Source organism: Lacerta agilis, chromosome 2 (assembly GCF_009819535.1).
Source record: "Lacerta agilis isolate rLacAgi1 chromosome 2, rLacAgi1.pri, whole genome shotgun sequence".
NCBI lineage: Eukaryota > Metazoa > Chordata > Lepidosauria > Squamata > Lacertidae > Lacerta > Lacerta agilis.
The window spans coordinates 55,991,078-56,003,367 of record NC_046313.1 but is presented as its reverse complement, the minus strand read 5'-3'; the positions used below and the strand labels follow the sequence as shown (position 1 = coordinate 56,003,367).

The following is a 12,290-nucleotide window of genomic DNA, read 5'->3' as shown; positions in this document are numbered from 1 at the left end:
ATACCGCTTAGAAATTCTCAATATTAAGCAGTATATAAATACCCAAAATAATAAACAAACTAACACCAGCCCAGAAACTTTATAACAACAGTTGTCTATTGTGGGGCCTAGTGGCTGATGCTGATGAAACACATGATCTCTTTGGAAGGGCCAACAGTGTGGCCCCACAGCCCCTTTCTGAGCATGTTTCTCCTTCACACAATTCATATGCAAAGGCGGGCAGTGTAGGTAGGTAAAGATTTAAGATTTCAATTGTACAAGGCCACACTGAGTGGGTGAAGGTTTTCCAACACCCTTCTACTGAAATCTACACTGATGTCCCTACAATTGTTAAACAGTGGGTTGTATGAGAAACTTTGTACGTTTGAAGAGTTCATACCTCACTTAAACACTAGGACCAGAGTCTATTTTCACAAAGTGCTATGCATTCAGCAGTTTCTCATCTACTGTAAAAGTGTGAATTGCCAGAAGCACATAGCAAAAGGAAACTAAGTCATCTAGAATATGAGACTTTGTCTTCGGATGAAATAATATTAGGGCTTTTCTTTGCACCATGCAGCTCACCCCTTGCAAGGTGTTATTAGCCATTCTTTTCTTAGAACCTCACTTCTTCTTCTTTCATAAGAACATTTCTTCATTGGTGATGTGCTCTACATTTGTACATTTCAGAAAGTCCGTTTCGAGCCCAGTACTCAAAATTCAGACTTTACTGTGAAGAATGCCTACAACAAGCCCACAAGATACCAGGTAATGGCAATACAGAAAAAGAAAGGTGTGGCATAGTTAACGATAAATATGTCAGAAGAGGTTTTGCTTACATGATTGTGGTCTACACTTTGATCCTACACATGTCCACTTAGAAGGAAACCAATCTTCAGCCATTTCCAGAGAGATAGTCACATCAGTTTCTCGAAAAATAAACAATCAAAGGGTCTTGTGACATCTTAAGAAATTTATTATGGGATATGTTTTAGTAGATTTCTTAAGTGGGGTTGAGTCCATGAAAGTTTATGCCATAACAAATGTGTTACTCTTTAAGCTTTAACATACCCTTCCTTCCTAGTAACTATGCCTAAGATCTCAACCTTAGTAATTTGTAGATGACCTTCATTCATGAAAAAGCACAAAAGTTAACTTAAAGACCATTCCAAGGCAATGCAGACTATATTATATTTTATGGTGTACAAGTACTAGCAGCAGATATGACACTCTCAGTTATCCCAATCTAATGGATCGTATATCTAGGCATGTCTGAGGGTCTAGAGGTGACCATTCATATAATATCAAGCTCATATAACTCTCTGTTTAATTCCCACGACACAGCAAATCAAGCAAAATCTTTAAATGTTAGGTTGCACAGTACCATTCAAAACACACCTCAGGTATATTAGTTACAGGTATATAATACATTGAAACACAGTAAGAAAGGATTGCAGTGTTTTACTTTGGAAATTGCACGGAATAAGCAATATACACATCTCTTTTGATATTAATAAGAGAATCACTTCCGCAAGCTCTCATTCACATAATTGTTTTGTTCTTTATATAATGTTAAATGTTTTGGATTTGTTCTGATCTGTTTGTAGCCTCTGGTGTATTAACTGAAGTTCAGTGGACTGTGTTGCAAAATAATAATCAGGTTGGAAATGATAGAATAACAATCCAGACCCTTTGCAAAATAAACTGCTTTTGTTGCAAGATTTGCAGAAGTTTACCAGAGCAATCCTAACCCCTGATTCATGCTGCAGGTAATGAGTTAGGATGCAGCAGTGTTCCTCTGCAGCACTCTGCCAGGGGATCTCTAGTAATGCCTGGTTAGAATTGCTCCTTTCCTTCAGATAGAATTAACTACTGGAGTTGAGTGGGACCAAATGCATCCTGGGGAAATGAGAATGGCAGGTAGCTGCATCTGCGCTCGGTGCTTTACTTCTAAGCACCGCTGCCCTGCCACAAACCATTTTTTGACGCAGCTGGTGCTATTCTTGCTACTAGCTTAAGGTTGCTTTTTAAAGCATTAGACAAATTCATGGGGGATGTGGGTGTCATTGATTATTTGCTGTGATGGCAAAGTGGAACCTACCGGTATGTGAACAAAGGCAGAATATCAGAAGCTTCCCAGATGCGTCTGTCTGGTCAATACAAGGATGCTGGACTAAAGGGACCTTTGCTCTGATCCATCAAGGCTCTTTGTAGGTCTTTCACTTCTAGCTTTATAATTTACTCATCTGCACGAGGCTTTGGTCAATAATAGTGGAAAGTGATGCATGGCTTTCTACCAATGCCAGTTATTAAGTCATTTACCATTCTGGCTCCAGATGGTCTTGAACAGATAATGAATGTATTTTTCAAGAGATGCTCCCTAAAAGCCGAGCCAGGATTTTGAGCTATGAGGGGGAAAGCTTGAGAATGATAGAACTGACTTGCTTGTGGGCCAAAGCAGGATGACAGGCCATGTGGCCGGCAGTCAGGAGTGGGTATTTGGCAACTGGAATCTTCACTAAATCAGGTCCAAGGATGAAGTTTCACAACATCATGTTGGGAACATCACTGCAAGCAGACAAAAGTGGAGTTGGAAGACAACACCTTGAAAAACAGAGACCACATGGGACAGATTTAAGGGTAGTGAATGCAGGAGAAAGTTCTAGTTTAATTGCTTTGTGCAAAAGATGGAGCATTGATGGATCGAGGAACATCACTGAAGGGGCAACAGTTGGAGCAGGAGTGCTGCCCTCCATACAGTGGTACTACTGCTGCTCACTAGTTAAGGGTAAGGTGAGTCAAGGTGGTGCCAAGATTGCTTGAAGTCTGAGTTGGCCTTCACACACATCCCATGCACTACTGCTGGATGGATCAAAGGTCCATCTGGTCCAGCAGCCACAGGTGCCAGTGGGAAGCCCATAAACAAGATATGAAATTAGTCACCCTACCTTCTGTTGCTCCCCAAGCATTCAGTGGTATAATGTCACTGAACCTGGAGCTTTTGTGAGACCTATCTTCCCTGGGAAGAATCTCCCCCCCCGCATCACCCCTCTGCAATGGCCGCTTACAACTTTTTTCCTCACCATCTGTCCTTCCAAACATATTTAAAATGGTCAGCAAGGAGCAGAACATACATGTTATAATTGGTGAGAGGGGAAAGGGTTAAGGACTCTCTTCCGTCCATCAATTCTCCCTGCCATTGTCCTAAACCCATTGCCTTATGTGAGGTGGGGGGGGGACAATCCCAGTCCAACCCCCTTGTACCTACAAACATGTGAAGCAACAGGAAATGTCTTTCAGACTGGTGCTGCACTTGTGAGCTTTGCCAGCTCAGTGGGCAAAACAAAGAATATGTAAAGATGAGCAAAGCGATACCAGATATATAAGAGAAGCAAAATAGCAAATGCTTGCAGGAAGCAGACAAACATTCAGTGACTGTACATAACAGGCAGTTCATCCAACAGCTGCATTTCATAGTTTAGGGTCAAACCTAGAATGGCGACCCACAAATTGTGTCAGGATACACACTATCCTTACATTCACAAACAGATGTTGAAATGTTTATTGAGCATATCCTACTCTGCTAAAAGAACAAAGTCCAAACACACTTTTTTGGGGGGGGAGGGGACCAGTCACCCTCCCTTGTTCTCTTGAGTTCAGTCTCCATGCTAAGTGTATCTGATTTGAAACACCCCCAAAAAAGGTTTAAAACAATGAAGTCAGCCCAAACTAAAAAAGCCATGTCACCTTCTGCATGAATCATGTTAACCTCAGAGTAATTGTGCAGTATAAATTATTCTTTTCAAAAGGGTGTAATTATAGTACATGGTAGGTGAAGACCCACCTAAGAGTACTGAAGCCAGAGGCATTATTATTATTAATATTATTATTATTATTCCTGAAAAGAGACAGCTGCAATAACATTTTTTCTTTGCTTTTTATAATGCTCTTACCAGGCTCGGTTCCAAAAGTTACATTATTTAAAATGTCAAGATTCTGCCCAGAGGAAGAATAACAAAGTAATAATAATAACAGGAAGCAAAACACACTGGACAAGCATACTTAGACAAAAGAGAGAACAAGCAGCAGCGATCAATTCTGTTGTCTGGCCAGTAATTATTTTCAGCTACGATGGGATGGTGTAATGTAATTACTAATATGACTCCCTGCTCGGTTCTGTCTAGTTAGCTTTTTAAAGTGATGCATCTCTGCCATGTGGAAGTTAATGAAAGTGCAGAAATACAGGCGCTGCTATACCAAGGTGGGAACAGTAATAAGACGACCGCAGAATGTGGTTGCACTCGAATGATCTCTTGATAATAACCCACATGCTAGTGTGTGTATCTATACATCCATAAGTTACTTTGGTGTTTGATGTTTTAATATTTCAAGCTGTTTAATGTGAAATATTGAAGTAATATGTTCTCCCCCCCCCCCTGTGGGTATGTATCGGAGCCAGTATGAAATATGGAAAATACAACAAAACATAAGGCAAAGCCACGTATAGTCTGCCTTTCCCCCCATGTTCTCCGATCTCCTCTCTTTCCTAGAACAGACACCCCTGTAGGGATTTGCTTAAACCTTAAAGAACAGCAAATTCTGTCCCACAATAGGGTTATGCTTAAGAATCTTGAGCATATAGCTGCGTCCTTCATTGCTCTCATTCTATGACTTTAGTTTTCCTTCCTTGCACTCTTTTTCACATGTCAAATCTTCTTCGTTTATCCACGAGTTATAAAGAAGATTCCATTTTGGAGCACTTTTTCCAGATGAACCCTGTTGAAAATGAGTTTCACAAGAGGAGCTGTGCTATAGAGGAGGATAGTGATAAATAAATGCATAAACACAACAGGCTACTATGGGCTGTTGGGTGATTATTCTGTTTATTTCTGATCAAAGGGAACTAATTAACTTTGGGAATGAATGAGAGCTTGGAGGAAGTATCCTCTGCATCCCAGCTAAGGGGAAACCATTGGCACTTGGGACTTCGAACTTTCAGGACCTTCCTCTAGGATCACATATGGAATAGGACATCTTTGTCTCCTTTTCTAGAACAAATACTACAAAAATGCTAGTGCCCTCACTTCCAAAGGAAAACAAACCTGCCTAATCAATAACAGTCATCTGCTTTGAGATAATAGCCTATAGACCCCTCCCCCCCCCTTGCCTCCAGCACCCGCCTTTTTTGCCCTCAGGTACAAATCCAGCTATTGGACTGAAAAAGATTATCCCCCTCTGCTAGACACATTTGGCAATATTTATTAGGGTTATTTTAATCAAGTTAAATTAATTGATGAAAAACTTTTAACCGACTATCAAGATGCCACTGATTAATCTGGGAGCATATATATATATATATATATATATATATATATATATATATATATATACATACATACACACACACACACACACACACATATATATATAGTGTCATATGACAAACACCATCTTAAATGAAGGGTGCCCTTCTGTGTGAGCCAGAATGGACAGTTTGTCTTATTGACACATCAATTTACTTGTAATCTATGCTCCACAAAGATTGTGTTACCATTAGATGTCTATTTAAACAGAAAGCTCTTATCTTCGGCTTCTTATTTTGATTAGTGCTATATAGATTTAAATGCAGAATTGTGTTGTACCAAAAATGTGTTCTGCATGTACTACAGTTACACCTATACATGACATTTCCAGAAAACTGCTGTCAGAATTAGGATCTTTACAACTATGTTGTGACAATCTTTTAGCTAATGGAATGGTTTGTGGAGTGGACCCCGAAAGGTGCTAGGTTATCTGATGGATCTAGTGAATGGGAATAATGAGTGTGTACTTACAAATTCAGCTGAAGACTGGCCATCAATACGTAAAACATCTAGAGGTTTGAAGATTACCCATGAAAACAAGGGTGCTCTGTGTGTGACTATGCTTGTTAATAACCCAAGAAAGAGAAATTAAATTAACTGATCAAAGCCTACAATAATTTGTTGTGTCAGAATTACAAATACTGTTGAACACGTGGAAGGAAAGCCAGATATGGTTTTATTTATAATAGTCAATATTTATTTATTTTAAGTGTTAGTTCAATGGACACAGTAAATACTCTATGATCTCAATATCAACTGCATTATTAAATACAACTACATAGTAAATGAAATTCCAGGCATTCAACTCTTATTGGGGAATGTTGCAAATATTGTGGCAAAAGGTGTGTTAGGTTGTTGTGAATGACAAGGCAATTGGTGGCATTTCTGCATGCAGATTCCTTGTTTTCCTGCCCCCCACCCCACTTCTTAGCCTCTTCCTTTAAAAGCAGTATTTCCTTTGGGATTCAGTTGTTTCCCCACTTTCCCAAAACTTGTTCCTCAATTTATGTTTTCTCAGGTGGCAACACTTCTTCCCAATGGATTCTACCATCATGGTCATCTCCAGCACATAGTATGTGTATTGTACCTCATGTATTCTTCCAGAAGTAACCCTGTCTCTCTGCTACATGCCACACTGCATAATATATCTCCATTTATTATGCAAACTGTATATGCATGGTATATACAGGTTTCACTCTTTTTATTGGTTCCAAGTATTTTGTCAGTATTCTCTCTTTGGCTGAACAAGGACAGGATTGTTTTTTAGAATAGATTCCCTGGTAGTTCATGTTTTTTATTACCTTCAAAGAAGAACATTATGTTGAAAAATTTGCACTGTAATGCAAAATCATTGTTGATTCACACATAATATAAATGAGCAGGAATAGTAAGACTGCGGGTATAGGCAGAGGACAGGCAACACTCCTATGAACTTCCTTTGCTTGACTTACCTTAGTATCCAAGCTATAGTTGGCAATCACATGTTGACAGTGATGACTGCTTGTCAATGGATGGGGAGAGGGGGCTACTAGCAATCTGTCTTTAAACTCCCAAGAAATGAATGGCACTCTCTGAACTGTGTTTCTGTGTTTGAAGCTGGAACACTATGCATGCAAACACAGAAGAATACTTTTAGGGTATCAGGGGTATTCAGAAATACCTTGATGCGGGGATTGCCTTTGTTAGATTGGGATAGTTGCTTTCAAACACAAGATTTATATTTCATCGGAAACGTTAGGCACAGAAATATCTGGAGAATAAAGTGAATTGCATATTGTTGTTCTGAAGTATTTGCCTCCATCAGGCAGGAAGGGAAGGGTATAATTTGAACAGATAAGTAAATATTCTTCAGTGGCATTCCTGGAGGTGACAGTCTTCATAGATTTCTCCCCAAATCACTGCTGAGATTTTGACATTATTACTTTTTCATTTTTGTTCATTTCCCATAATTCAAAGACGCTCATAGGAATTATGTCACAGCTGTGTGGTCCAAGAAACTTGCAGACTGAGGAAGTCACAGGGACCCTTTATCAGATACCTTTTATTTTTATTTTATTTTATTTTATTTTATTTTATTTTATTTTATTTTATTTTATTTATTAGATTTATATGCCACCCATCATGAAAAGATCTCAGGGTTGTTCACAAGAGAATGCAATCAATGAATGGGTGCAATCAGCTTTTAGCCTGCTGGAGATGAGGCCCCCACATTCCACTAGTCAGTCAAGTAAATAATCTGTAACACTGAAGAGGTGTTACCCCAAATATTTGGTGTGGCAAATCCTGGATAATGAGATGAAAGTGAAGATGCTTGGAGGACAAGGGTCAAGAAATCAAATTCTTAATTTATCATTCATTTCCTACTGATTCCAGGGAGGGGAGTTGCACTTGGACCTTAGTCCCCTATTAAAATAATTGGGACCTAAAAGAGCTTAGCTTTGGATGGACCATGCCCATATCTTAAAAGAAATTCAGGCTGCTTTCTCCAAAATTGTGCCAATAACCTGAGTAAATAACTTGAGATTTAGGTGTGGCATCCTGTTATATACCAGACACAAAACTGCAAAATAATTTTGCCAATCCATAAGGGGATTGATTCCATATGCTTATGGCACTTATGGCAAATGGTTACCACCAGTTTTTAAGTTTTTCAACTCCGGTGCATTTTGTACATTTCTGCTGCCTGAGAATTACCCTTCCTTTACTGTTTGGAAGGAGGAGGGAGAGAATTTATGTAGCATTGGAGGCTGTACTATTGCAGGGGTAGGAGAACTATTACTATGACTTCTTAGCCTGTCGAAGCCCCACATATCCTGAGCATTAAGAAAATGAAGGTACCTAATTTCTGGGGCTGCAACCCTATGACTAGGTTGAATATTTTATGCTGAGGGAAAAGTTTAGTGGCTAGACTTGAAAGTAAAAAGAACACTTTACATTTTGAAGCCATTTGGTTTTGAAGTACCTTCTCAAGACAAAGGGAAAAGGGGAAATCATGAAGTGGCTTTCTGAATGATACTTTCTGAGTGATGTATGGTATATGGATTTAAATTTAATCAACTAAAACTTGTAGCATGGGACAGGTATATTAATATCATTTCTCTACAAAATATTCCTTTTAAAATTGGACCAACTCCTTTTGATTATGATTGTAATCCTACAATTTGCTGCCTTCCCTACTCCTTTACAAGGGTATAGTAATGCTATATACAGTCACTTGGAAGAAAATCCCATTGAAGTCAATGGAGCTTCTGAGTAGACATGTATACGACTGAACTGTTAATGGTATTATGGATTGCAAGCATATTCTAGTTTGGAATAGTTATCATTGTGCTCTTTCAGGCTTTAATCCCAGTACCCAGATTGGACTCAGTGGGGCCTACTTCTTAGTAGACATGCATGAGATTGTTTTGCTGTCATTACAAGCTATGCCGTTTATTGCTTCTGAATAACATTTTATTTTAATATATGATAGTTGTTAATTTGTCTTTCTGTTGTCTTTGAAAGTGGAAAGACTCCCCCCCCCAATGTTAAATAATATGTGCATCTCTCACATTTTCCCTAAAGCCATTCTTGCCCATGTCTAATGCTTCTCTCAACCATGTGGTGCTACTTCCTGTTTTCTCTTTGCAGGTTTTAATACTTGAATGAAGAGATTGCAAAATTAAGATTTCATGGAAGGCAACAGTATCTCCCTGATACAGTTGTGTGTAGTGTCTTTTGCCAAGTAAATTGATTCCCATTCCTTCATTTGAATCTACCCAGTGTCTATGGCAAATCACACACAAATTATTGGCTCCCTGCTTTTTCTTTAGCTGATAATTTGTCAGGAATTTACTCTAGTGTTAGAAATGTGAAGATTACAATTCTTAAGTGGGACCTTTTGTGGATGCAGTAGACACAGTTCTTAAATTGCTTACTGTGACATAATCCCATTGGCTTCAGTGGTAATACCATGAAAGTATTTATTTCTTTATTTTTTGGAATGTAAATGCTGATTATATGTTGTGCAGAATGGTATAGTTCCTGCCATCTCTACGGATGCTCAGATAACAGTCCCAGTGTCATTAGGGCATATCAGCTAACCATTCTGTCTTCTTCTGGTCACGTTGTGCAGATGCCTGATTATCGTCTTCCAAAGCAACTACTGTATTCCAAACTTAAAAATGTAAAGAGTGACCATTCTGACACCCAGATTGGATAAACATAAACAGTTAGCCAAATCTATAGCAAAATGTGAACATAGGAAACTGCTTATACAGAGTGCATCTAACTCGATATACTAACTGGCAGTATCCCTTCAGAAAGGAGCCTTTCACATCTCTACCAAAAGATGCTGGTGGATTGATTTTGAGATGTTTTACATATAAAGCATCTTTCCTACCACTGAGCTACAGCCCTCCCCACATCTTTTTGGGTGGCAGAAGATATTGACATCACTGTATAGAAGCAACCAGGGAGGTGGCAGCAACTGTGCCAATCCAGAAAAGTATAAAAGCAGCACTCGTGATTTGCATATGCTGCTGTTCATCTTTCACGTTTCATAATGTGAACACCTCATAGCAAGTGAATATATATTACATTTAAAAAAAAAAAAAGTAACTCAAACTTCTAGGCCACAATTCAACAAGAGAGTTAGTTTGCCTCTACTTCGTGGGTAGCATCCAGTTGTGTCCCTCCACTGACTGAAGGCTCTTTGATCCAGTGGAGACCTTCCACCTTTTCTTCCTTTTCATTTGTCCTACAGATTTTAGGAAATTTTCCAATTTCTCCTACAGCCTCCTGTGCTACCTCCCATGATGCTTCAGAGGGCACACAACCCCCTGGAGTAGAGGGAGGGATGCAGGAGATTGGAGAGGGAAAGGGGAATTAATGAAAATTACCTTCTCCCTTTCTACTCACAGAAACTCCACTGAATCAAAGAAATTTTCATCAGTAGATGAATTTTCACCATTGGATCCAACCCACTGCAGTTAATGCTACTGTGTTTCAAACTGTACTGAAATGTGATCCTTGTATTTGTACGGATGTGGTCAGATAACATCAATCCACTAAACTTTTTAATTGAATTTTCAGAAAATAATGAAGAGACTTATTAAACGATACGTCCTAAAGGCTCAGGTGGATCGGGAGAATGATGAAGTTAATGAAGGCAAGTTCTTTCAAACTTACCATTATTGTTGTGAATCTTGTCAGAATCAGGTGACGTTTTTAACAACTTTCGTAGCAACACATTCACTTCCCAGTTGAAACTTTCTGAGGCTGCTTCTCTCATATGCACAAAGGCAAAAATATGGTGCAAGGGGGAAATATGTTGTCTGAAATTCCTGACATCTCCAAGTTCTCCTTAGTACAACATTCCTGTCTTGTAGTTCTTCTTTTTCTGCTGGAAATAGTAACAGGCTTGTGCTGCTTAGCTGTAGATGCCAAAGCTAATTCGTTTCCAGTGCATGAGAATACTCAGTTGTGATAAGTAGAGGCAGATATTAGGAAATCTGAAGGATATAATGTCCATTCTGGGCCCAACACACTCAAAACTCATTCCCAACAAGAATGAGATCCATCAACTTCATATCCGAGTGCTGCTGTTTCCTAAAAATTCAGCTCCTCTGAGAAAGCTATGGATTTGACAATACATGCTTAACAATAGTTGGAATAAAGTTCATTGTGGTCAAACACTGATCTACCCTTTTGAAGCTGTCATCATAGGATACTCACAGGGTCTCAACCCAGTTGGATCCTTGCATGCGGCATTAGATGTGTTCAGCTACCCCATGACTACAGCTTTTCCACTCACAGGGAGAGAGGGAAGATCAGTGGCACAAAACTCCTGCACAAAAGCAGAATTTACAAGAGAGAGGAAGAAGAACGTAAAGGGCAACTGGATTGTCGGTTGTTATAGTTATGCAGTCTGGTTAATAATAACTCTCCCCCCACCCACTTTGTTGTTGTTTTTTAGGAGAACTTAAGGAGATTAAGCAAGACATTTCAAGTCTCCGCTATGAGCTTCTTGAAGAAAAGTCACAAGCAACAGGAGAGTTGGCAAGCCTAATACAGCAGCTAAGCGACAAGTTTGGAAAGAGTTTAAATAAGGACATTTGAGGGCAGACAAATGAAAAAAAAACTTTTTATTATTATTTCAACCAGCATTCTTAGGGAGCAAAAACTGTGCAAGAGAGGAGCATCGAAAACTGTATCTTTTGCAGATTATCAATTGTTTTATGGGGACTGTGCGTTCGTTTGGTTTATTGGGTGAAGCCAATGATCAATTAATTCCTTTATGATATAAAGGTGACCTTTTCGTATAAAATCAAGCCTTTTGACATCAGATATAGATGCATAAACTTGAGAAGATAAGCTTGGTTGTTCTAGATACCCAAAGCAACTTTTGAAAACTGGAAACAAGCCAGGTCCTCCACTGCGATGTGTCAGCACACGTTGAATGGGGATCAGAAGCATCAGGAGGAAACAAGAGCAAAAGAAAGTGCCAAAAAAATGGTGTTTGACAAAACTGAGAATTGATATATTTTACATGAGTGTCCCTACTGGGATGGAAAGTCCTCAAGTTCAAATCTCACCCCGGGGCAGAGCTGCATTTTATCTTGGCAGACACAGGTTCCAAAACTCTTTATTTGCTGAGATAACATGACTGTGGCCTGGGAAGGTAACTGTGTAGCTCTTCTGCACCCACCAATTCTCCCCTGCGCCATTTGTTTTTCTCCCCCAAGCAGGTGTGTTAGTTCAAGATGAAGCCTGGGTTTAGGAGGGAAAATGGTATAAAACGACATGGGGTGGTGTGAGAATAAGAGAAGGGGGAAAGGGTGAATTACATCCAACGACTGCCAGTACTACCTAGGCATTACCCTTCCACTGCAGTCTAGTGGTGTAGCTCTGCCTCCTACCTGACCTCTGGCTGGCTGAGCTGCTACACCATACAGAGATGGAGTGGGG

The 12,290-nt window shown here is 39.4% G+C and overlaps 1 protein-coding gene across 3 annotated transcripts in view; it reads left to right on the top strand.

The window, feature by feature from the left end:
* TRPC7 (transient receptor potential cation channel subfamily C member 7) overlaps positions 1–12,001 on the top strand; it is a 96,764-nt gene extending 84,763 nt beyond the window's left edge. For 2 of the 3 annotated variants that reach the window (XM_033140151.1, XM_033140149.1), the window contains 4 exons: positions 670–747; positions 6,361–6,414; positions 10,416–10,491; positions 11,299–12,001. In XM_033140151.1, coding sequence (XP_032996042.1) covers positions 670–747; positions 6,361–6,414; positions 10,416–10,491; positions 11,299–11,441 — 351 coding nt within the window. In that variant the 3' untranslated portion in view covers positions 11,442–12,001. The remainder of the gene's footprint in view (positions 1–669; positions 748–6,360; positions 6,415–10,415; positions 10,492–11,298) is intronic. The other variant, XM_033140150.1, reaches the window with a different exon arrangement.
* Positions 12,002–12,290: the final 289 nt, after the last annotated feature.